At 47.2% G+C, this 26389-nt stretch overlaps 1 protein-coding gene across 4 annotated transcripts in view; it reads right to left on the reverse strand.

The window, feature by feature from the left end:
• LOC126267365 (la-related protein Larp4B-like) overlaps positions 1-26389 on the reverse strand; it is a 759608-nt gene that overhangs the window by 413475 nt on the left and 319744 nt on the right. The window contains exon 1 of one of the 4 annotated variants that reach the window (XM_049972528.1): positions 10320-10468. The exons of 2 other annotated variants lie outside the window; for them this stretch is intronic. In XM_049972528.1, coding sequence (XP_049828485.1) covers positions 10320-10325 — 6 coding nt within the window. In that variant the 5' untranslated portion in view covers positions 10326-10468. Of the gene's footprint in view, positions 1-10319; positions 10469-26389 lie in introns of those variants that run through there. One more of the 4 variants, XM_049972512.1, reaches the window with a different exon arrangement.

Raw genomic sequence — 26389 nt, forward strand, 5'->3', positions numbered from 1 at the left:
TTTTCATAGCTATTAAAAATTCAAAATCATAAGTTTTTAGGACTCTCTGCCCATTTTGAATAACTGTTGCTATTTGAATTGTTGTGCCTAGGTCCTTATTGTAGTGGTGTTTCTCAAGTGGTACTGCGTTTAGTCTGTGGAGCACATATCTGAGACTCTGAAGAAGTAGCGCCATCAGACTGTTAATTGATTTGCAGCGTTACATTTACACGATCATGATTTCGGTTTTAAGTTGTCATTATCAAGTGTTTTAATGTTATACAGTGCCTAAGATGACATACTGTCGTATTTAAAATATACTGTTAGAGACATTGTCTAGGGGTCAATATTTCTAGTAAAAGCCTGCTGCTTTGTTTTATCACTGAGTATACCGCCTCATACTCTCATACGATGGTAATTTACTGGACCCATTTAACGCCACATACATCGCCCGTCCAGAGCAAATTACACGCTCAGCGATTACGTTAGACACTTTAGCATCACTGCGTTTCGACCATATCTCAACAACACGGCCGCTGCGTGACTCGTCTCGACTGTCCCTCTCAACACTCCTCTACGTCCTCCTTTGGACTGCATTGAACTGCTGGCGCGCAAAGCGATAATGCAACTGCCAGTTCACTGTATTGTCTGGGCGGCCGCGGTGGTCTCGCGGTACTAGGCGCGCAGTACGGAACCGTGCGACTGCTACGGTCGCAGATTCGAATCCTGCCCCGGGCATGGATGTGTGTGATGTCCTTAGGTTAGTTAGGTTTAAGTAGTTCTAAGTTCTAGAGGACTAATGACCACAGCAGTTGAGTCCCACAATGCTCAGAGCCATTTGAACCTTTTTTTTTGTATTGTCTGTCGATATTGCATCGCGTCTATTTACAGCTAACTTACAACTAACATTGTTTAACTCTTCAAAGAGGAAACATTTCATTTCATAATACAAATATTAGAACGATTTTTTAGAAAATTTCATTCATATAAAAATACGCTAGTGTCCAACAGTAAAGCAACAAACCGCTTTTTCCCCGTCCTCTGTCTAATTCGTGATATAATTATACAGACCGTCAACGGGTGTTTGTACGATCGTGTTCTGCACGGATGTTGGCATTCCAGTCTACGGACATCCACACCAACGATTACGTCAATGCACCTATCAGATCAGACAGGCTAGTGTTTGCTGGGTAGCCCCCCATCGATAATCGATGTGTACACGGTCCCAGACGGTGCAGTATGGCACAGAGAAGACGCATCTACATCTACATCTACATGACTACTCTGCAATTCACATTTAAGTGCTTGGCAGAGGGTTCATCGAACCACAATCATACTATCTCTCTACTATTCCACTCCCGAACAGCGAGCGGGAAAAACGAACACCTAAACCTTTCTGTTCGAGCTCTGATTTCTCTTATTTTATTTTGATGATCATTCCTACCTATGTAGGTTGGGCTCAACAAAATATTTTCGCATTCGGAAGATAAAGTTGGTGACTGAAATTTCGTAAAAAGGTCTCGCTGCGACGAAAAACGTCTATGCTGTAATGACTTCCATCCCAACTCGTGTATCATATCTGCCACACTCTCTCCCCTATAACGTGACAATACAAAACGAGCTGCCCTTTCTTGCACCCTTTCGATGTCCTCCGTCAATCCCACCTGGTAAGGATCCCACACCGCGCAGCAATATTCTAACAGAGGACGAACGAGTGTAGTGTAAGCTGTCTCTTTAGTGGACTTGTTGCATCTTCTAAGTGTCCTGCCAATGAAACGCAACCTTTGGCTCGCCTTCCCAACAATATTATCTATGTGGTCCTTCCAACTGAAGTTGTTCGTAATTGTAACACCCAGGTACTTAGTTGAATTGACAGCCTTGAGAATTGTACTATTTATCGAGTAATCGAATTCCAACGGATTTCTTTTGGAACTCATGTGGATCATCTCACACTTTTCGTTATTTAGCGTCAACTGCCACCTGACACACCATACAGCAATCTTTTCTAAATCGCTTTGCAACTGATACTGGTCTTCGGATGACCTTACTAGACGGTAAATTACAGCATCATCTGCGAACAGTCTAAGAGAACTGCTCAGATTGTCACCCAGGTCATTTATATAGATCAGGAACAGTAGAGGTCCCAGGACGCTTCCCTGGGGAACACCTGATATCACTTCAGTCTTACTCGATGATTTGCCGTCTATTACTACGAACTGCGACCTTCCTGACAGGAAATCACGAATCCAGTCGCACAACTGAGACGATACCCTATAGCTCCGCAGATTGATTAGAAGTCGCTTGTGAGGAACGGTGTCAAAAGCTTTCCGGGAATCTAGAAATACGGAATCAACTTGAGATCCCCTGTCGATAGCGGCCATTACTTCGTGCGAATAAAGAGCTAGCTGCGTTGCACAAGAGCGATGTTTTCTGAAGCCATGCTGATTACGTGTCAATAGATCGTTCCCTTCGAGGTGATTCATAATGTTTGAATAAAGTATATGCTCCAAAACCCTACTGCAAACCGACGTCAATGATACAGGTCTGTAGTTAAATGGATTACTCCTACTACCCTTCTTGAACACTGGTGCGACCTGCGCAATTTTCCAATCTGTAGGTACAGATCTATCGGTGAGCGAGCGGTTGTATATGAGTGCTAAGTAGGGAGCTATAGTATCAGCGTAATCTGAAAGGAACCTAATCGGTATACAATCTGGACCTGAAGACTTACCCGTATCAAGCGATTTGAGTTGCTTCGCAACCCCTAAAGTATCTACTTCTAAGAAACTCATGCAAGCAGATGTTCGTGTTTCAAATTCTGTAATATCCCATTCGTCTTCCTTGGTGAAGGAATTTCGGAAAACTGCGTTCAATAACTCCGCTTTAGCGGCACAGTCGTCGATAACAGTACCATCGGCACTGCGCAGCGAAGGTATTGACTGCGTCTTGCCGCTTGTGTACTTTACATACGACCAGAATTTCTTCGGATTTTCTACCAAATTTCGAGACAATGTTTCGTTGTGGAACCTATTAAAGGCATCTCGCATCGAAGTACGTGCCAAATTTCGCGCGTCTGTAAATTTTAGCCCATCTTCGGGATTTCGCGTGCTTCTGAACTTCGCATGCTTTTTCCGTTGCCTCTGCAACAACGTTCGGGCCTTTTTTGTGTACCACGGGGGATCCGTTCCATCTCTTACCAATTTATGAGGTATGAATATCTCAATTGCTGTTGCTACTATATCTTTGACTCTCTGCGGTGGAGGGCCATAGGAAGGATGGAAGCAGGAGAGTCGCAGAGTCATGTGGCCCCATGACTTCCCGAAGACCAGGGCAGGGCCAACCACGTGTGACAACAGGAGGCTCGAGTCTTCCCTTGGGCATGGGTGTGTGTGTTGTCGTTAGTTTAAGTTAGGTTAAGTAGTGTGTAAGCCTAGGGACCGATGGCCTCAGCAGTTTGGTCGCATAGCACGTACCACAAATTTCGAACAGAAGCAGATTTGGCTGTAAGAACACTGCACACCAACAGGCATCTGATCTCACAACATCCACAGGAGGTGTTGTATCGAGGCAAGTGGCGCACAGAAGGCTTCGCCGGAGCGGCCTTTATTATCCGGAACCTGCTGTATGTGTAGCTCTGACGCTTCTTCATACAAGGGAACGTCTGATTGGTGTCATCAACCTGGACAGTCGAACAGTGGGCCAATGTTATTCTCATACATGTGTCCCTATTTGGTCTGGAGAGTGATTCCCGGAGGATTCGCATCTGGAGGGAACGTGGAACGCGATTTCGGGACCCAAACATTGTGGAAAGAGGCCGATATCGAGGATTAACACTAACGGTGTGGCCAGTTATTGTGTTAACCACACGAACACTGCTTCCGAACACCGGGCTCACAACCCGAACTACACGCCACTGTTAAGCACTAATGAAGGACTGGGTACCTTACTTCGATTGCACATAATCCATTAAGGTCAATCCAACACATTTATTTCAAATAACATAAATGAAGTTACATTTGAATCTGTCTGACATTAAACAGGAATTTAAAAAAAAATTCAATATCTGCTGATTAAGTGCTTGAAGCGCGAGTTAAGCCAATAACCTGATAAACTAAACAATTCTCCGTAATGCAAAGGAAGGAGAAAAACAAGATTGAATCAACACACCCCACTGACAAATACCCAAAAAACCTTACAATACTACTCAAAAGAATACACTGAAGTGGGGAGCAGTCATTCACCCGACAGGACTCTTCAAAATTAGTTCAGTAACACAGCTGGGTGCCCCAGAAAACTGCAAGACATCAAATACACTTCATTTGACGAGTAACAAATACTCATTAACATTACGCTACTCCTGTTTGAACTGCAGAGTCCCAAAGAAACAGGCGGTTATTCTGAAAGAACAATTTTTTTATATGTTTAAATTACAGCATTAAGGAATTCCGAAAGATGTCCAATCGAAACCCCCCCCTCCTTTTCAGTTGAGGCACAAATCTTTCCCCTTTCTAGGCGAAGACTAAGCCAGAAACACAGAATGCTACAAAAACACAGTTTTTCTGTGAAATCTTACAGGAGACCCGGAAGCAGTTACAGACAAGGGGTCGGCACCCACAAATAACACAGGCTAAGAGTCAGTCTGGGAGCACATTCTACGAGAACTTGTTCACACTATGCTCACCACAAACTGCAGACATTCCGGCCGAACATCCGCTTGCGGTGGCTGCCAGAAGGACGAAGCAACCGACAGGCTCACGCCGTGCTCCTCACAGAGGCACCTCAATTTGTACAAACATCTAGGCCAACACCAACTCTGGACTCCCCTCTCCTGCGAGGCTTGGCACAGTTTATGTGAAATGCCTTCCAGGCACCCAGTAACCGCCGCAGGAGTTTCACGATTATCTAACAGCCCAGCGTAACAGACGTCACACGTGTGCTTACGCCGAGCCACAACTCCGCCAGTCTCACCAGCCGCCCCAAGCCGACTGCCTCTCGCCGTCCCGCCGAAAACGCAAAGATGCTCATGCCCGAGGACGCGCCAAAGATAACAAGCCGATCGCTGATGTTCGACCAGCGATCTGGCTCAAACACATCCTCATGAAATTTTACGGGTGAATCGGGAAGGTTTAACTGCTGTCAGGTGTCACGACGAGATCTTGGGACCTGACCTGTTGTTATTGCGAGGTGCTGTGGGCTCAGACTTCGTATTGATGAATGATAATGCTCGACCTCTTGTCGCACGGGTGGCTGATGTTTCCTGGGACATGGGAGATACTGCACGCGTGGCGTGGCCTGCTCCATATCCCGATTTCATTCGCACACAGCATATCTGGGATGCCCTAGCGAGACGGGCTCCATCACGTCAACATTCACCAACCACTCTCCTCGAATCCTATTATTCTAAATGACAGTCGCAATCGCATTATTTATTTTGCCGCCAACCTGTTTCAACACGCGATGAGGTCATCTTCAGGACAATTTACACCATTTGGTCGCTTGCTCGAGTCGTCAGCCTGCCTGAGAGGAGCGTGCTACCTAAAACATCGCATTATTACGCACGTATGTATCGAGAGGCTGTAGAGATTTTTAAACACCACAATAATTTTAACAGGAAAGAAGAAGGCTTGAAGTTAGATGAGATATGGCCATCGACTTTGTACCAAAGATGTGACAATCGATTACCTTCGATCGAGAGTAATGACGCCAGCCAGAGATATTTTACTGTCGACAACACGTGACGAGTGGTGGCGCCCTCTACGCGCTCTATATAAACAGGACCTCCACGGCCTAGCAGCCAGTCGTCGACTCATCGCAGATGATGTTGCCCGCACCTGGCAACGAAACGTCAGGGAGAAGTATTTCTACTATTTGACCAAGGCCTCTTAGCCCGGACGTTTTAATTACTGAAGAACATTTTTGTCAACCGTATGCTGCAGTAGTTTACGTTCTGCAATCTGTATGTTGCTTCTATTGTACTATCATCTCTTTGTACCGCTTCGGTGCGAAATAAACGCAACTTTGCAAAATTTCCGTCTGGTACTTTATTTGTGTACACCAGTGTACGTCGTAAATTAAAATTGCAAGCAAAAATTTTGGTAGTCCACAGAATTGTTGTGTTACACCCCGTCTGAAAAGGGCGCGCTCTCATATGCGGAATTACGCGACCGCTTTCGGACAGTGAGACAATGTTCCTATAGCTGGGGAACGCCAACCAATCGGTACTCGGTGTGGCTTCCTCCCCAGGATTCCACACGACCAGCAGTGCGTCGGCATACTACAAAGTTGGCCCTTGACGGTGGTGTTAAGAACTGCCCGCGTTATGAGCCGGCCGCACCGCGCCACGTCACTCGGAGTCGCTCGCTGTTCACAGCCCTGGCGTCCGGTCGCCCCCACACAATGAGTACCGTTACTGGCAGTAGGGAGACGCGCTGTATAAACGGCGGCTGCCTCGCGGATGTGCTGCCATTTCGCGGGAGCGTCAATCCCCTAAAACGGCGCCAGTAGCCGCCAGCCCAGCTGACCAGCTGAATGAGCGCCGGTTTCCCGAGCCCCGACCTGGCTTCCCCTACAGCCGGCCTAATAGAGCGCCGGCCGCTGGTGGCCGAGCGGTTCTAGGCGCTTCAGTCTGGAACCGCGCGAGCGCTACGGTCGCAGGTTCGAATCCTGCCACAGGCATGGGTGTGTCTGATGTCCTTAGGTTAGTTAGGTTTAAGTAGTTCTAACTTCTACGACACTGGTGCCCTGAGATGTCAAGTCCCATAGTGCTCAGAGCCATTTGAACCAACCTAATAGAGCGGCTCCGCTGCGCTGCCTGCTAACTACATATGGATTCACTATCAGAAGGTACGTTATAAAATAGCAGTGGTTAACTTCAGCAGTCATTATTTCTGCGTGCTCGATATGAACTTTTGAAACTTTTAATAATAAGATGCTTCGATCCAGAATGAGATTTTCACTCTGCAGCGGACTGTGCGCTGATATGAAACTTTCTGGCAGATTAAAATCTCATTCTGGAACCCCCCCCCCCCCCAGGCTGTAGCTAAGCCATGTCTTCCTATCAAGAGTGCTAATTCTGCAAGGCTCGCAGGAGAGCTTCTGTAAAGTTTGGAAGGTAGGAGACGAGGTACTGGCAGAAGTAAAGCTGTGAGGACAAGGCGTGAGTCGTCCTTGCGTAGCTCAGTTGGTAGAGCACTTGCCCGCGAAAGGCAAGGGTCCCGAGTTCGAGTCTCGGTCCGGCACACAGTTTTAATCTACAAAAAAGTTTCAAGATACTTCGATTTTTAAAAAAAAAGTCTTTTTTCGCTACCGATAAATCGAAAAAAGTATCCATACACAGCGTGGAGAAAAATTGTCACGGAATTGTAACCATGAATAGTTAATGCCAGTAGGAACCAAAATTACTAATGTTGTGTAAGTCGACAACGCACCATTTTTAAACTACGGAAACTTGACGTTACGTGCTCCGATTGGCCGCGGGATTACCGGATGCTCTGGACAACGCATGACCGCTAATGCTTTGCCTGCCGGAGATCGCACTGCATCCAAAGCGGCCCGCACGCTCAGACTACACATCCATTGTAGTTTCATGATTAGAGTTACCGGGAACAAACCCGTCAACAGCTGTTTGATTTGACATACAGAAAGGCTTTTACAAATTGTGCCAACCCTGAAAAACGCCGTTTTTGTACCTAGGACATTGTTTACTTAAAGCGTCTGCTCGAACTGGCGACTCCGCGACGCGACACAAGCTTGGTAACGCCGGTGTTTTGCCCAACTTTTTCAAAAATTTCTAGCATTGAAGCTTAGTGGCAGAAGAAACTGTGTGCCGGACCGAGAATCGAACTCGGGACCTTTGCATTTCGCGGGCAAGTGCTCTACCATCTGGCCTACCAAAGCACGAATCACGCCCCGTCCTCTCACCTCTACTTCTGCCAGTATCTTGTCTCATACCTTCCAGATATCAGCACACACTCTGCTGTGGAGCGAAAATCTCATTCTGGAAACATCACCCAGGCTGTTGCTAAGCCATGTCTCGAATATATCCTTTCTTTCAGGAGTGCTAGTTCTGCAAGGTTCGCAGGGGAGATTCTGTAAAGTTTGGAAGGTAGGAGACGAGATACTGGCAGAAGTAAAGCTGTGAGTACTGGACGTGAGTCGTGCTTGGGTAGCTCAGATGGTAGAGCACCTGCCCGCGAAAGGCAAAGGTCCCGAGTTCGAGTCTCGGTCCAGCACACAGTTTTAATCTGCCAGTAAGTTTCGTATCAGCGCACACTCCGCTGCAGAGTGAAAATCTTATTCTGGAAACATCCCCCAGGCTGTCGCTAAGCCATGTCTCCGCTATATCCTTTCTCTAAGGAGTGCTAGTTCTGCAAGGTTCGCAGCACAGCTTCTGTGAAGTTTGGAAGGTAGGAGACGAGATACTGGCAGAAGTAAAGCTGTGAGTACTGGACGTGAGTCGTGCTTGGGTAGCTCAGATGGTAGAGCACCTGCCCGCCAAAAGCAAAGGTCCCTAGTTCGAGTCTCGGTCCAGCACACAGTTTTAATCTGCCAGGAAGTTTCGTATCAGCGCACGCTCCGCTGCAGAGTGAAAATCTCATTCTGGAAACATCCCCGAGGCTGTCGCTAAGCCATGTCTCCGCTATATCCTTTCTCTCAGGAGTGCTAGTTCTGCAAGGTTCGCAGGACAGCTTCTGTGAAGTTTGGAAGATAGGAGACGAGGTACTGGCAGAAGTAAAGCTGTGAGGACGGGATATGAGTCGTGCTTGGGTAGCTCAGATGGTACAGCACTTGCCCGCGAGTGTCAAAGGTCCCGAGTTCGAGAGTCGGTCCAGCACACAGTTTTAATCTGCCAGGAAGTTTCATATCAGCGCACACTCCGCTGCAGAATGAAAATGTCATACCTGCCATTGCCCTGATGTGATTGGCCGCATGTTGAATGCGATCCATTAATTCCTCTTCATTTCTACGGGGTTCACGTCTGGTTGGGTGAACTAGAACAATGAAGAATCCCCACAGGAAAAAGTCCGGTGGCGTGACGTCTGGTGATCACGGGGCCATGTCCTATGAGCACCTCTGCCAATTATCCGGCCGCCGAAGAGTTCATTTAAATATCCGCGCACATCACGACTGACATGTGCGGGCGCCCCGTCATGCTGCAACCACATGGGTAGCAGTATGTCCAGGGAAACATCTTCCAGCAGGCCAGGTAGAGGTACTTTCCCAGAAAGTCGAGGCGGTAGACGGACCTGGTCAGTCAGATGGTCGCCCACAATGCCTGCCCACATGTTGAGAGGAAATCGTTCCTGGTGTCTGTGGGCGTGCGTGACGTGAGGATTTCACATTGTCCAGTGGCGAAAGTTTGCAGTCTTTTAAAGGCCATCCCGATGGTAGGTGAACGCGTCGGTAAACAACACAATGGCGGGGAAGTCGGGATCTCGTGCAACACGTCGCAGAAACCACCGGCAAAACCCTAGCCTGTGTTCATAGTCCGCCACAGGATTTTAGGTCTTGGACAGGGTGGAAACTAAATGGGTGCTGGCCGTCATCCCTCAAAACCTCCGAGACTAACCGATGAGTGACCCCCAAGTCGTGTCCAACCTCTCGAGTACTTGTCGTAGCTGCTTCCTCGAAGAGCTCGAGAACAGTCTCTTCAAATGCAGCATCCCGTCGTGTTCGAGGTGTTTCGGCATGACCATGAAATCCCGCTAACAAGTTTGTTTCGCCAAGTCGCCGGTGAAATACTATAAACTTTTGCGATTGTGGGTGGCGTATTGCTGGGTTCCGTTCCTCATACAACCGTCGAGCTTCAAGCGCATTATCTTCGGCTAGTCCATAAACAAAAACCATATCTCTTTCTTACATGTGAATGACTCTGACGTGAGACGGAGATAAACCGCAAGACCTATTCGACACGTGTGTTTATCGCGTTTGGGGAGCGATAGGGCGAGGGACGTTTGTATGTGCGAATTGCCAACCGACGAATGGCAACATGGCAATCCCATGGCCAAACGGAACGCGTGGCGCAAAGTTTCCGTAGTCTGAAAATGGTGCGTCGTCGACCTACACAACATTGTTATGTTCAGGGTTAAAAATTCGTGACACAGTTTTTCTCCACCCTTATATTGATCAATCAAACATCGACGTACTCGTCTACAAAACTATCGGCTCTACATTGTAAATGTACTGCCGGTCTTACAGCTGTATATTTAAGTACTGATTGTATTAGTAGACATTCTGCATATCAACAAGATAGCAGCCTGCTTATCCCCCATGGAGTAAGAACTGAAAGGAAAATGATGCACGATCACGTTCGGCGATAACCACTTAGCCAACAATGGTACCTGCATGTAAGTGGCAGAATAGAAAGTGCCCGATGGGTCCGTCGTTCGGTTTCATCACATACCGGATTTCCGGATTTGTTCGGAACACTTCATGTCCACTTTCTGCCTTTTCATTTCTGCCAACGCCAGAGATCTAGTAGTTAACGAATCTGAAAAAAAGACAGCATAATATAAAATAAAAATATCGGCATTCAGTATTGCCATATTGATGTCGATATATCGGTACAAAGTGTTATAATTTATCGCCGAAAACTATGGATTTGCTATGGGAAAAGTTACGATATATATCGATATTTTACCAACAGCTCTTATATGGATCAAGCCCTAGATTATGCGTACATTACATCATCAAAAACAAAAATTGCGTATCATGTTACGGAATTAATACGCCAAAGCGCCAAAGAAACTGGTATAGCCATGCGTATTTAAATACAGAAATATACGAGGGTCACTCCAAAAGAATTGCACACTATTTTTGTAAAAATACAGTTTTCATTCTGCATGTGTGAAAGTTTTACAGTGGGTAGATACATCCTTCCCGCTTATTTTCAAACTTAGTTCAACCTGATCCCGTGAGTGGCGCCGTCACAGCATGTCTTCAAGGTGGTTGCTACACTTGACGTTCATCAGAAGCAACGTCCTGTGATAGAATTCCTGTGCTGTGAAAATGAGACAGTGGGAAACATCCACAAGAGGTTGAAAAAGGTGTAAGGAGATGCTGCTGTCGATCGCAGTACAGTTAGCCGGTGGGCAAGCAGGTTACGTGATGAAAGCGGGCACGGCAATATTGAGGATTTACAGTGGGTAGATACATCCTTCCCGCTTATTTTCAAACTTAGTTCAACCTGTTCCCGTGAGTGGCGCCGTCACAGCATGTCTTCGAGATGGTTGCTACACTTGACGTTCATCAGAAGCGACGTCCTGTGATAGAATTCCTGTGCTGTGAAAATGAGACAGTGGGAAACATCCACAAGAGGTTGAAAAAGGTGTAAGGAGATGATGCTGTCGATCGCAGTACAGTTAGCCGGTGGGCAAGCAGGTTACGTGATGAAAGCGGGCACGGCAATATTGAGGATTGTCCTCGCAGCGGCAGGCCTCGTACTGCACACACTACAGACAATGTGCAGAGAGTTGACGAATTGGTGACTGCTGGCAGACGCATCACAGTGAACGAATTGTCACGCTACGGTGGGATAGGGGAAGGAAGTGTTCGCAGAATACTGAAAGTGTTGGCGTTAAAAAAGGTTTGTGGCAGGTGCATTCCCAGGATGTTGACAGTGGCTCACAAAGAAACAAGAAGAACGGTATGCAGCGAACTTTTGGAACAGTATTAGAATGGTGGAGATGAATTTCTTGGAAGAATTATGACAGGTGATGAAACATGGGTCCATCATTTTTGATGAAGATTTAAATGTTTGAAGATGATGACTCCCTTGTGCACGGTGCCAAACAATGGCTTCAACAGGGTGGTCCAGAATTTTACGTGCGGGTATACAGGCGCTGGTTCCAAGATGGCGTAAGGCAGTTGAGAGGGATGGAAATTATGTGGAGAAATGAAAATAATGTTCTTAAAGGATGTATCTACACACTGTAAAACTTTCAAACATGTAGAATAAAATATGGATTTAAAAAAATAGTGTGCATTTCTTTTGGAGTGACACTCGTAAAAATAGAATACGGCGCTGCAATCGACCATGTCTGTATGAGACAAGAGGTGTCTGGCGCAGTTGTTAGACCCGTTATTCCTGCTACAACGTTTGAACGTGGTGATATAATCTGCGCACGAGCGATGCCACACAGCATCTTCGAGGTAGCGATGAAGAGGGGATTATCCTGTACGACCATTTCACGAATGTACCGTGAATATAAAAAAAATATGTTAAAACATAAAATCTCCCACATCGCTGCTCCTTGAAAAAGATCCTGCAAGAACAGGACCAACGACAACTGAAGAGAATCGTTCAGCGTGACAGAAGTGCAATACTGCCGCAAATTGATGCAGATTTCAATGGTGGCCCGTCAACAAATGTCAACGTGCGAACCATTCAACGAAACATCATCGATATGGGCTTATGGAGCCGAAGGACCACTCGTGTAGCCTTGATGGGTGCATGACAGAAAGTTTTACACTTCGCCGGGGCCCGTTTTCACCGACTTTGGTCTGTTGATGACTGATGTTGCCTGGTCGAATGAGTCTCGTTTCCAGTTGTATTGAGTGGATGGACGTGTACGGATATGGAGACAACCTCATGAATCCATGGACCCTGCCGGCCGTTGTGGCCGAGCGGTTCTAGGCGCTACGGTTGCAAGTTCGAATCCTGTCTCGGGCATGAATGTGTGTCATCCTTAGGTTAGTTAGGTTTAATTAGTTATAAGTTCCAGGCGACTGATGACCTCAGATGTTAAGTCCCATAGTGCCCAGAGCCATTTGAACCATGTACCCTGCATGTCAACAGGGGACTGTTTAAGCAGGTGGAGGCTCTGTAATGGTGTGGGGTGTGTGCACCTGCAGCGATATGGGACCCCTGATACGTCTGTATACGACTCTGACACGTACTTAAGCATCCTGTCTGACCATTTGCATCCATTCGTGTCAGTGGCGCATTCCGATGGACTTGGGCAATTCCAGCAGGATAATGCGACACCCCACACGCCCAGAATTGCTACAGAGGGGCTCTAAGAACATTCTCATGAGTTTAAACACTTCCGCTGGCCACCAAGCTCCCCAGACATGAACATTACAGAGCTTATCTGGGATGCCTTGCAACGTACTGTTCAGAAGAGATCTCAACCCCCTCGTACTCTTACGATTTATAGACAGCCGTGCAGGATTCATGGTGTCAGTTCCCTGCAGCGCTACTGCAGACAGTAGTTGAGTCCATGCCACGTCGTGTTGCAGCACTTCTGCGTGCTCGCGATTGGCCCACACGACATTAGGCAGGTGTACCAGTTTCTTTTTCTCTCGAGTGTACATATACTTAGTAAGCTCCATGCATTTAATCGTCAATAATCCGTAGAACAGCGATCCAAACTGCATTCTACCTGAACTCCAGTGAACAGCCAGGTCACGCAAGTAAAGTGTAAGCTAAGGAGAGTACGATTCCAAGTGTGTTGCAGCTGTCCGGTGGCTGGGATTTATCTCTGGCTGGACATCAGCATCTAGGCCGACGCGACGCACAGCTGGCGCTCCTTACCGGCCGCCAATAGCAGACATAGTGGCACATCTGCCTCGCTGTCGGACCGTACAGATACAACAATTAAGAGTATTGTATATTCTATGATGTTTCGGGAAAGCAGCCGGGTCATGTTGACTTCTTGTCACAATCTTTCGCCTGGCAACCGTCCAACCATCTCCAGGTGAGTGCCTGCTAGATTTTTTTTCTTTATTGTAATTTCATTCCTCTGCCCCATTTGGGCAAGGACTTGCAGCAGCACCGCCCACTGCTCTTCAGCCAATTGGCTTTACAGAAATACGGAAGGATGAATACATAAAAAGGGGGTTAAAACGGGGGATATATAAACATAGTAAATGGAAGTGATTGGAGTTAAAATATACACTAATATGGGGAAATACATTGGGGGACAGTTAAAAAGTCCACATAAAGTGAAAAGAACACAGCTGGCAAATCAAAGTGCACTTAATAATTTTAGCAACCAACAGCCTTATTTGCAATGTTTACCTAGATTTACCTACGTTTCAGTCGGAATAAACCAACACTCTTCACAATAAAAGTAAGCACCGTTTGTCCATTGTGGTCATCGTCAAGCTAAAACTACAAATCCTTAAATTATAGTCAGACTGTAAAAACTTATCTCAAACTGCCTTGGCCCCACTTCGCGACCGCGATGCAGCAGCCACAGTTGCTGACAGGGCGACGAAATATTGAAAATATTTAACTAAAAAAAAAACACAGTATACACTACTGGCCATTAAAATTGCTACACCAAGAAGAAATGCAGATGATAAACGGGTATTCATTGCACGAATATATTATAGTAGAACTGACATGTGATTACATTTACACACAATTTGGGTGCATAGATCCTGAGAAATCAGTACCCAGAACAACCACCTCTGGCCGAAATAACGGCCTTGAGACGCCTGGGCATTGAGTCAAACAGAGCTTGGATAGCATGTATAGGTACAGCTACCCACGCTGCTTCAACACGATACCACAGTTCATCAAGAGTAGTGACTGGCGTATTGTGACGAGTCAGTTGCTCGGCCACCATTGACCTGACGTTTTTAATTGGTGAGAGATCTCGAGAACGTGCTGGCCAGGGCAGAAGTCGAACATTTTCTGTATCCAGAAAGGCCCGTAAAGGACCTGCAACATGCGGTCGTGCATTATGCTGCTGAAATGTAGGGTTTGGCAGGGATCGAATGAAGGGTAGAGCCACGGGTCGTAACACATCTGAAATGTAACGTCCACTGTTCAAAGTGCCGTCAATGCGAACAAGAGGTGACCGAGACGTGTAACGAATGGCACCTCATACCATAACGCCGGTGATACGCCAGTATGACGATGACGAACACACGCTTCCAATGTGCGTTCATCACGATGTCGCCAAACACGGATGCGACCATCACGATACTGTAAACAGAACCTGGATTCATCCGAAAAAATGACGTTTTGCCATTCGTCCACCCAGGTTCGTCGCTGAATACAGCATCGCAGGCGCTCCTGTCTGTGATGCAGCGTCAAGGGTACCCGCAGCCATGGTCTCCGAGCTGCTGCAAACGTCGTCGAACTGTTCGTGCAGATGGTTGTTGTCTTGCAAACGTCCCCATCTGTTGATTTAGGGATCGAGACGTGGCTGCACGATCCGCTACAGCCATGCGGGTAAGATGCCTGTCCTCTCGACTGCTAGTGATATGAGGCCGTTGGGATCCAGCACTGCGTTCCGTATTACCCTCCTGAACCCACCGATTCCATATTCTGCTAACAGTCATTGGATCTCGACCAACGCGAGGAGCAATGTCGCGATACGATAAATCGCAATCGCGATAGGCTACAATCCGACCTTTATCAAAGTCGGAAACGTGATGGTACGCATTTCTCCTCCTTGCACGAGGCATCACAACAACGTTTCACCAGACAACGACGGTGAACTGCTGTTTGTGTATGAGAAATCGGTTGGAAACTTTCGTCATGTCAGTACATCGTAGGTGTCGCCACCGGCGCCAACGTTGTGTGAATGCTCTGAAAAACTAATCATTTGTATATCACAGCATCTTCTTCCTGTCGGTTAAATTTGGCGTCTGTAGCACGTTATGTTCGTGGTGTAGCAATTTTAATGGCCAGTAGTGTATATCATTGGCCACGTTTCTGTGAACGACGCAAACGCCTCACAAGTCTGATTCGCCCTTCCTCGCGCCGCAACGTGAAATACCTCGCTGTGACGTCACGAAAGTCAACCAGCGCGTCCGCGTGCTCTTCCACGTCCGGTGTGAGGATGCCTCAATAGAACGCCTCGTCAACGCGAGAGCAGGAGGCAGCCCGCACGCGGCGCTGCGGCGGTCGGCAGCACTGGCTTTCAGGCAGGGCAGGAAGCGCGCGCGCCGTGCGCCCGTATCACGGCTCCGTCACGTAAGCCGCGCTGCGATAATGTGGCGGTTATCGCTCGTCAAACACGGCCCGGCAGCGCAGCGCACGCGCTCGCCCAGTTCCGGGATGGAATACGTCGCCGGCTCGAGCGGGAGAGCCGCAGTGAAAGCTGCACACAACACCTGGACTCAAACAACGACAGTCAAAAAATGCCCAAGTCCTTAAAGACGTGAGGTGAGACTGGATGCACACTGTCGGTCTCTTCTCTGAATGCATTCGCCGCTGTGCAGCCTTGCCCATTTCACCAGCCATTTAGCAACCACTGCGACAATCGCTACCAAGGTTTTCATTGTCCATCCTTTTGACGGTTCGTCTTGGGGGGCCACGGCTGCTCATCATGAAACGCCTAGAGCCGTCCTTATGATCTTATTTATAGTGTAGCTACCAGTTTCGGCGCTTCATTGCACCATCTTCAGGGCTTAGTTGATGCTCAGGGGGTTATCACGATCCACATATACGCTGAATCAGTGCTAACATAAGTGGTTTACCCACGCTATCTGTAACTGTGATGGCAGCACTCCAACCGTCAACTGCCAACTGCCAACTGCGCAAAACCAGCTATGTTGCGGCGTATACAGGATGGTCCATTGATCGTGACCGGGCCAAATATCTCACGAAATAAGCATTAAACGAAAAAACTACAAAGAACGAAACTTGTCTAGCTTGAAGGGGGAAACCAGATGGCGCTACGGTTGGCCCGCTATATGGCGCTACCCGGGTATGAACTGCGTTTTTTTTTTAATAGCAACACCCATTTTTATTACATATTCGTGTAGTACGTACAGAAATATAAATGTTTAAGTTGCACCACTTTTTTTCGGTTTGTGACATATGGAGCTGTAATAGTCACAAACATATAGCTCACAGTTTTAGACGAACAGTTGGTAACAAGTAGGTTTTTTAAATTAAAATACAGGACGTAAGTACGTTTGAACATTTTATTTCTGTTGTTCCAATGTGATACATGTACCTTTGAGAACTTACCATTTCTGAGAACGCATGCTGTTACAGCGTGATTGCCTGTAAATACCACATTAACGCAAAAAATGCTCAAAATGATGTCCGTCAACCTCAATGCATTTGGCAATACGTGTAACGGCCGGCGTGAGTGGCAGAGCGGTTCTAGCCGCTACAGTCTGGAACCGCGCGGCCGCAACGGTCGTAGGTTCGAATCCTGCCTCGGGCATGCATGTGTGTGATGTCCTCAGGTTAGTTAGGTTTGAGTAGTTCTAAGTTCTAGGGGACTGATGACCTCAGAAGTTAAGTCCCACAGTGCTCGAAGCCATTCACCATACGTGTAACGACATTCCTCTCAACAGCGAGTAGTTCGCCTTCCGCAATATTCGCACATGCATTGAAAATGCTCTGCCGCATGTTGTCAGGCATTATCGGTGGAACACGATAGCAAATAACCTTCAACAAATCCGCGGACGTCAGACCCGATGAACGTGCGGGCCATGATATTGTGCTTCGACGACCAATCCACCTGTCATGAAATATGCTATTCAATAGCGCTTCAACCGCACGCGAGCTATGTGCCGGACATCCATCATTCCTCCCATAATGCCGCACCATGCATTAACCCGGCAAGGTCGCTGGTGTTCCACTTGTCGCAGCCATAGTGGATTTTCCGTTGCCCAATAGTGCATATTATGGCGGTTTAGGTTACCGCTGTAGTGAATGACGCTTCGTCGCTAAATAGAACGCGTGCAAAAAATTGCCATCGTCCCGTAATTTCTCTTGTGCCCAGTGGCAGAACTGTACACGACGTTCAAAGTCGTCGCCAGGCAACTCCTGGTGCATAGAAATATGTTACGGGTGCAATCGATGTTAATGTAGATTCTCGCGCAATTTGTCTGCTACTGATGTGCGGATTAGCCGCGACAGCAACTAAAACACCTACTTGGACATCATCATTTGTTGCAGGTCGTGGTTGACGTTTCACATGTGGCTGAACACTTCCTGTTTCGTTAAATAACATAACTATCCGGCGAACGGTCCGGACACTTGGATGATGTCGTCCAGGATACCGAGCAGCATACATAGCACACGCCCGTTGTGCATTTTGATCACAAAAGCCATACATCAACACGATATCGACCTTTTCCGCATTTGGTAAACGGTCCATTATAACACGGGTAATGTATCACGAAGCAAATACCGTCCGCACTGGCGGAATGTTACGTGATACGACGTTTGTGACTAGTACAGAGCCATCTACCACACAGCGAAAAAAGTGGTCCAACTAACTCATATTTCTTTACGTACTACACGAATGTGTAATAAAAAATGGAGGTTCCTATATAAAAAAAAACGCAGTCGATATCCGTTTGATCTATGGCAGCGCCAGCTAGCGGGCCAACCATAGCGTAATCTGGTTCCCCCCTTCAAACTAGATGTGTTTCGTTCTTTGTAGTTTTCTCGTATAATGCTTATTTCGTAAGATTTTTTGCTCTGTCACTATCAATAGACCACCCTGTATATGGATCGTGATAACTTCTGCAGCATCAAATAAGACCTGAAGATGGCGCAATGTAGCGCCGCAAGTGGCAGCCACACAATAAATAAGATCATAAGGACGGCTGTAGGCGTTTCATTTTACTACAGTCACTGCCAAGGATTTCATTCGGTGTTTTCGGTAAACTCGTACCCTTTTCCGCCCCTCAAAGCACACTTCGCAGCGATGTTTCGCTGACTAGTTGTGAACGTGTCTTAGCAGCGTCATAGCAGATTCCGCCCATTCGCACCACACCTAGCTGCTGCGGCTGTCCCGAAGAAAACGGAACACAAGAACTCAACTTTTTACGTTTATTAATCGATAGAAATGGTTAAAAAAGTGTATGAATTACCAGTAGGGTACCCATCTGCGGGTAACCACTTGCCGTTACGCTGTGCAGTTAATGAAATGTGATGCCTCTCCGCCAAATGTAAGTGTCCTCTGGTGCAGGTGCTCCCTGCCGCCGTTGGATAAGTTACATATTTTAATTATTAATTTCTTTGCGTGTTTTTGGTACCTGCATTGTTTAATTCAAAAATTTCTGGCGTATTATATTACTTGAGAGTTGTAGCATCGCGTTTTAGGACCTGAATAGTGTAAATTCGCGTAGTCGTTTGTCTTCTGTTTCTGTTTTGAACGGCCAGTGTCGGTTGGTCACAGCCAGTGTGCTCCCTGCCGCCGTTGGATAAGCAGCTGCAGCAGCAAGTTGTATACTCCTAGCTCATTCATTTGTTACATATTTTAATTCTTAAGTTCTTTGCGTGTTTTTGGTACTTGCATTGTTTAATTCATAAAGTCCGGGCGTATTTTAGTATTTGAGCGTTGTAGCACGCGTTTTAGTACCTGAATAGTGTAAAATCGCGTAGTCTCCTTCCGCCGCCGAGCAGTGTGTCAGCAGTGCGCAAGTAGCAGCATTACTGCGTTTACTAGGCAGTCTTTTATTTTAATAACCGTTTAAATTTTGTGTCGAATTGGTTGTGCTCTCTGTAGATTAGTTCAGACGTTCTTTGCGCAACAGTATTTAGCATGGATAGGTACTGCAACTGCTGTGTTCGGATGCAGGCTGGCATCCCTTCGCTCCCAGCTCCAGGCAGTGTTGGCTTCGGTCACACAGCTTGAGGCTGTTGTCTATGGGCATCACTGTGGGGGTCCGGATGGGGGTTTGTCGGGGATGGCCAGCTCGTCCCACGCATCCTCCGATCGGATTACGACTGTGGCTGCCGGGGATACTGCCCAGATTAAGGCTGATCCCTCACCTGTGGTAGAGTGGGAGGTCGTCTCAAGGTGTGGCAGGGGGCGAAAGACATTCTGGAGGGCTGAACGGAAGGCCTCTCTGGTTTGTCTGACGAACCGGTTTCAGGCTCTGTCTCAGGCTGATACTGATCTTCGGCCTGACATGGCTCCTTGTCCTATTCCAGAGGTTGCCCCTCAGTCTGCAAGATCTGGGCGGTCGCAGAGGTTGGGCTTACTGGTAGTTGGGAGCTCCAACGTCAGGCGCGTAATGGGGCTCCTTAGGGATATGGCAGCAAGAGAAGGGAAGAAAACCAATGTGCACTCTGTGTGCATACCGGGGGGAGTCATTCCAGATGTGGAAAGGGTCCTTCCGGATGCCATGAAGGGTACAGGGTGCACCCATCTGCAGGTGGTCACTCATGTCGGCACCAATGATGTGTGTCGCTATGGATCGGAGGAAATCCTCTCTGGCTTCCGGCGGCTATCTGATTTGGTGAAGACTGCCAGTCTCGCTAGAGGGATGAAAGCAGAGCTCTCCATCTGCAGCATCGTCGACAGGAATGACTGCGGACCTTTGGTACAGAGCCGAGTGGAGGGTCTGAATCAGAGGCTGAGACGGTTCTGCGACCGTGTGGGCTGCAGATTCCTCGACTAGCGCCATAGGGTGGTGGGGTTTCGGGTTCCGCTGGATAGGTCAAGAGTCCACTACACGCAACAAGCGGCTACACGGGTAGCAGGGGTTGTGTGGCGTGGGCTGGGCGGTTTTTTAGGTTAGATGGCCTCGGACAAGTACAGAAAGGGCAACAGAATCAACGGGTGCGGGGCAAAGTGAGGACATGCGGGGACCAAGCAGCATTCGGTTTTGTAATTGTAAACTGTCGAAGCTGCTTTGGTAAAGTACCGGAACTTCAAGCGCTGATAGAAAGCACCGAAGCTGAAATCGTTATAGGTACAGAAAGCTGGCTGAAGCCAGAGATAAATTCTGCCGAAATTTTTACAAACGTACAGGAGGTGTTTAGAAAGGATAGATTGCATGAAACCGATGGTGGAGTGTTCGTCGCTGTTAGTAGTAGTTTATTCTGCAGTGAAGTAGAAGTGTATAGTTCCTGTGAATTATTATGGGTGGAGGTTACACTCAACAACCGAACTAGGTTAATAACTGGCTTCTTTTACCGACCTCCCGACTCAGCAGCATTAGTGGCAGAACAACTGAGAAAAAATTTGGAATACATTTCACATAAATTTTCTCAGCATGTTATAGTCTTAGATGGAGATTTCAATTTACCATATATAGACTTGGACACTCAGATATTTAGGACGGGTGGTAGGGACAGAGCATCGAGTGACATTATACTGAGTACACTATCCGAAAATTACCTCGAGCAATTAAACAGAGAACCGACTCGGGGAGATAACATCTTCGACCTACTGATAACAAACAGACCTGAACTCTGTATGTGCAGAACAGGGAATCAGTGATCATAAGGCCGTTGCAGCATCCCTGAGTATGGAAGTTAATAGGAATATAAAAAAAGGGAGGAAGGTTTATCTGTTTAGCAATAGTAGTAGAAGGCAGATTTCAGACTACCTAACAGATCAAAGCGAAAATTTCTGTTCCGACACTGACAATGTTGAGTGTTTATGGAAAAAGTTCAAGGCAGTCGTAAAATGCGTTTTAGACAGGTACGTGCCGAGTAAAACTGTGAGGGACGGGAAAAACCCACCGTGGTACAACAACAAAGTTAGGAAACTACTGCGAAAGCAAAGAGAGCTTCACTCCAAGTTAAAACGCAGCCAAAACCTCTCAGGCAAACAGAAGCTAAACGATGTCAAAGTTAGCGTAAGGAGGGCTATGCGTGTAACGTTCAGTGAATTCGAAAGTAAAATTTTATGTATCGACTTGACAGAAAAGCCTAGGAAGTTCTGGTCTTAGGTTAAATCAGTAAGTGGCCCGAAACAGCATATCCACACACTCCGGGATGATGATGGCATTGAAACAGAGGATGACACGCGTAAAGCTGAAATACTAAATTCCTTTTTCCAAAGCAGTTTCACAGAGGAAGACCGCACTGCAGTTAATTCTCTAAATCCTCGCACAAACGAAAAAATGGCTGACATCGAAATATGTGTCCAAGGAATAGAAAAGCAACTGGAATCACTCAACAGAGGAAAGTCCACTGTACCTGACGGGATACCAATTCGATTCTACACAGAGTACGCGAAAGAACTTGCCCCCCTTCTAACAGCCGTGTACCGCAAATCTCTAGAGGAACGGAAGGTTCCAAATGATTGGAAAAGAACACAGGTAGTCCCAGTCTTCAAGAAGGGTCGTTGAGCAGATGCGCAAAACTATAGACCTATATCTCTGACGTCGATCTGTTGTAGAATTTTAGAACATGTTTTTTGCTCGAGTATCATGTCGGTTTTGGAAACGCAGAATCTACTCTGTAGGAATCAACATGCATTCCGGAAATAGTGATCGTGTGAGACCCAACTCGCCTTATTTGTTCATAAGACCCAGAAAATATTAGATACTGGATCCCAGGTAGATGCTATTTTTCTTGACTTCCGGAAGGCGTTCGATACAGTTCCGCACTGTCGCCTGATAAACAAAGTAAGAGCCTACGGAATATGAGACCAGCTGTGTGGCTGGATTGAAGAGTTTTTAGCAAACAGAACACAGCATGTTGTTATCAATGGAGAGACGTCTACAGACGTTAAAGTAACCTCTGGTGTGCCACAGGGGAATGTTATGGGACCATTGCTTTTCACAATATATACACTCCTGGAAATGGAAAAAAGAACACATTGACACCGGTGTGTCGGACCCACCATACTTGCTCCGGATACTGCGAGAGGGCTGTACAAGCAATGATCACACGCACGACACAGCGGACACACCAGGAACCGCGGTGTTGGGCGTCGAATGGCGCTAGCTGCGCAGCATTTGTGCACCGCCGCCGTCAGTGTCAGCCAGTTTGCCGTGGCATACGGAGCTCCATCGCAGTCTTTAACACTGGTAGCATGCCGCGACAGCGTGGACGTGAACCGTATGTGCAGTTGACGGACTTTGAGCGAGGGCGTATAGTGGACATGCGGGAGGCCGGGTGGACGTACCGCCGAATTGCTCAACAAGTGGGGCATGAGGTCTCCACAGTACATCGATGTTGTCGCCAGTGGTCGGCGGAAGGTGCACGTGCCCGTCGACCTGGGACCGGACCGCAGCGACGCACGGATGCACGCCAAGACCGTAGGATCCTACGCATTGCCGTAGGGGACCGCACCGCCACTTCCCAGCAAATTAGGGACACTGTTGCTCCTGGGGTATCGGCGAGGACCATTCGCAACCGTCTCCATGAAGCTGGGCTACGGTCCCGCACACCGTTAGGCCGTCTTCCGCTCACGCCCCAACATCGTGCAGCCCGCCTCCAGTAGTGTCGCGACAGGCGTGAATGGAGGGACGAATGGAGACGTGTCGTCTTCAGCGATGAGAGTCGCTTCTGCCTTGGTGCCAATGATGGTCGTATGCGTGTTTGGCGCCGTGCAGGTGAGCGCCACAATCAGGACTGCATACGACCGAGTCACACAGGGCCAACACCCGGCATCATGGTGTGGGGAGCGATCTCCTACACTGGCCGTACACCTCTGGAGATCGTCGACGGGACACTGAATAGTGCACGGTACATCCGAACCGTCATCGAACCCATCGTTCTACCATTCCTAGACCGGCAAGGGAACTTGCTGTTCCAACAGGACAATACACGTCCGCATGTATCCCGTGCCACCCAACGTGCTCTAGAAGCTGTAAGTCAACTACCCTGGCCAGCAAGATCTCCGGATCTGTCCCCCATTGAGCATGTTTGGGACTGGATGAAGCGTCGTCTCACGCGGTCTGCACGTCCAGCACGAACGCTGGTCCAACTGAGGCGCCAGGTGGAAATGGCATGGCAAGCCGTTCCACAGGACTACATCCAGCATCTCTACGATCGTCTCCATGGGAGAATAGCAGCCTGCATTGCTGTGAAAGGTCGATATACACTGCACTAGTGCCGACATTGTGCATGCTCTGTTGCCTGTGTCTATGTGCCTGTGGTTCTGTCAGTGTGATCATGTGATGTATCTGACCCCAGGAATGTGTAAATAAAGTTTCCCCTTCCTGGGACAATGAATTCACGGTGTTCTTATTTCAATTTCCAGGAGTGTATAAATGACCTAGTAGATAGTGTCGAAAGTTCCATGCGGCTTTTCGCGGATGATGCTGTAGTATACAGAGAAGTTGCAGCATTAGAAAATTGTAGCGAAATGCAGGATGATCTGCTGCGGATAGGCACTTGGTGCAGGGAGTGGCAACTGACCCTTAACATAGACAAATGTAATGTATTGCGAATACATAGAAAGAAGGATCCTTTATTGTATGATTATATGATAGGGGAACAAACACTGGTAGCAGTTACTTCTGTAAAATATCTGGGAGTATGCGTGCGGAACGATTCGAAGTGGAATGATCATATAAAATCATTTGTTGGTAAGGCGGGTACCAGGTTGACATTCATTGGGAGAGTCCTTAGAAAATGTAGTCCATCAACAAAGGAGATGGCTTACAAAACACTCGTTCGACCTATACTTGAGTATTGCTCATCAGTGTGGGATCCGTACCAGATCGGGTTGACGGAGGAGATAGAGAAGATCCAAAGAAGAGCGGCGCGTTTGGTGACAGGGATTATTTGGTAACCGTGATAGCGTTACGGAGATAGTTAACAATCTCAAGTGGCAAACTCTGCAAGAGAGGCGCTCTGCATCGCGGTGTAGCTTGCTGGCCAGGTTTCGAGAGGGTGCGTTTCTGGATGAGGTATCGAATATATTGCTTCCCCCTACTTATACCTCCCGAGGAGATCACGAATTTAAAATTAGAGAGTCTTTCAGACAGTCGTTCTTCCCGCGAACCATACGAGACTGGAACAGGAAAGAGAGGTAATGACAGTGGCACGTAAAGTGCCCTCCGCCACACACCTTTGGGTGGATTGCGGAGTATAAATGTAGATGTAGATGTGGATGTAGGTCATGCCAGCTACTGCACAGAAACACTGTACAAAACAGAGTTACTGCTGCCCTCACCTAAAGCCTCACGGGGCAGAAGCCGACTTCCCCATACTCTTGCTCACAATGGCCATCCACGGAACTCGTTGTCCCCATTGTACTGCAGCACGCATCAAAGTCATCAAAGGAACAGCAATAACCACCCTGAAACTGGCCAGAAATGCATGAATAACGTTGCCTCACCTAGCCTAAGAGGGCAAGCCCTCCAAGTCGAACGGTTAAAATCGAATAGAAATGATTCAAAATGCTATGTCTCTTCTACAATTCACCAAGATCATTCGTCCGTTAGCCTCAGCATTTGTGTACAATCGATGCTTGAAGCCTGACGAATATAAAGACTACATAACACAATTGTGGTCAGCACATTCACAAAGTCATAAATGAATTATTCGTGAAAAAACTAAACATTTGATTTAAATGATATTTCTTAGCACATCTAGCACTGACACTCCGAAATGGAAGTTGCTGCGTTGCCGTACGTTCTTCCATTCATCATCGAGGTGCAAATATCGATATTCGATAGACTGATTAAATCACAGCTGACTGAAACATTTCGTGGCAAATGTCTGGATACCGCAATGTGATCGCTGTGGTTTCTGGTAACGGACCACTTCAGTGCGACTACACTGAAAACGACGTAGCATGTCCACGCGTTTTCCTTGTCAAAAGTGCATGTAGTCGATTATGCTGCAATTTAATCACTTCATTGAAACTCCGCATTTTACACTTCGATGACGAATAAGGGAAGAGCGTGCGGCAACACTGCGACTTCTAACGTGACAAATGCGACTCCCTAACTACTGCCTGCAATTGATCCTGAATAAGGAAAAGTGTGAAGTTATTCACATGCGTAGTAAAAGAAATCAGCTAAGTTTCTATTACGCGTAAGTGACACAAATCGCTAGGCTGTAAATTCAACTACATACTTAGGGATGACAATTACAAATAATCTAAATTGGAACGATCACATAGATAATATTGTGGGTAGACAAACCAAAGACTGCGATTCATTGGGAGAACACTTTGCAACAAGTCTGCTAAAGAGACTGCTTACACCACGCTTGTCCGCCCTATTCTGTTGCTGTGCTATGTGGGATCCGCATTAGGTGGGACTGACGGATGACATCGAAAAAGTACAAAGAAGGGCAGCTCGTTTTGTATCATCACGGAATATGGGAGATAGTGTCACAGACATGATACGTGAATTGGAGCGGCAATCATTAAAACAAAGGCGTTTTTCGTTGCGGCGGGATCTTCTCATGAAATTTCAATCACCAGTTTTCTCCTCCGATTGCGAAAACATTCTATTGGCACCCACCCATATAGGGGGAAATGAGCATCACGATAAAATAAGAGAAATCAGGGATCGCACAGAAAAATTTAAGTGCTCGTTTTTCCCGCGTGCTGTTCGAGAGTGGAACGGTAGAGAGACAGCTTGAAGGTGGTTCTTTGAACCCTATGCTAGGCACTTTATTATGAATAGTAGAGTAATCACGTAGATGTAGATGTGTTAACGTAGATGGTTTGAAAGAAATGTTTCAAACAACGCTTGTACGTACAGAAAAGCACAGTTTTACATACAAATGTCTTTGATGCTTGGTAGAACAGATACACACGCGTATTTGAAAATGTTT

Source organism: Schistocerca gregaria, chromosome 4 (assembly GCF_023897955.1).
Source record: "Schistocerca gregaria isolate iqSchGreg1 chromosome 4, iqSchGreg1.2, whole genome shotgun sequence".
NCBI classification, from domain to species: Eukaryota; Metazoa; Arthropoda; class Insecta; order Orthoptera; family Acrididae; genus Schistocerca; species Schistocerca gregaria.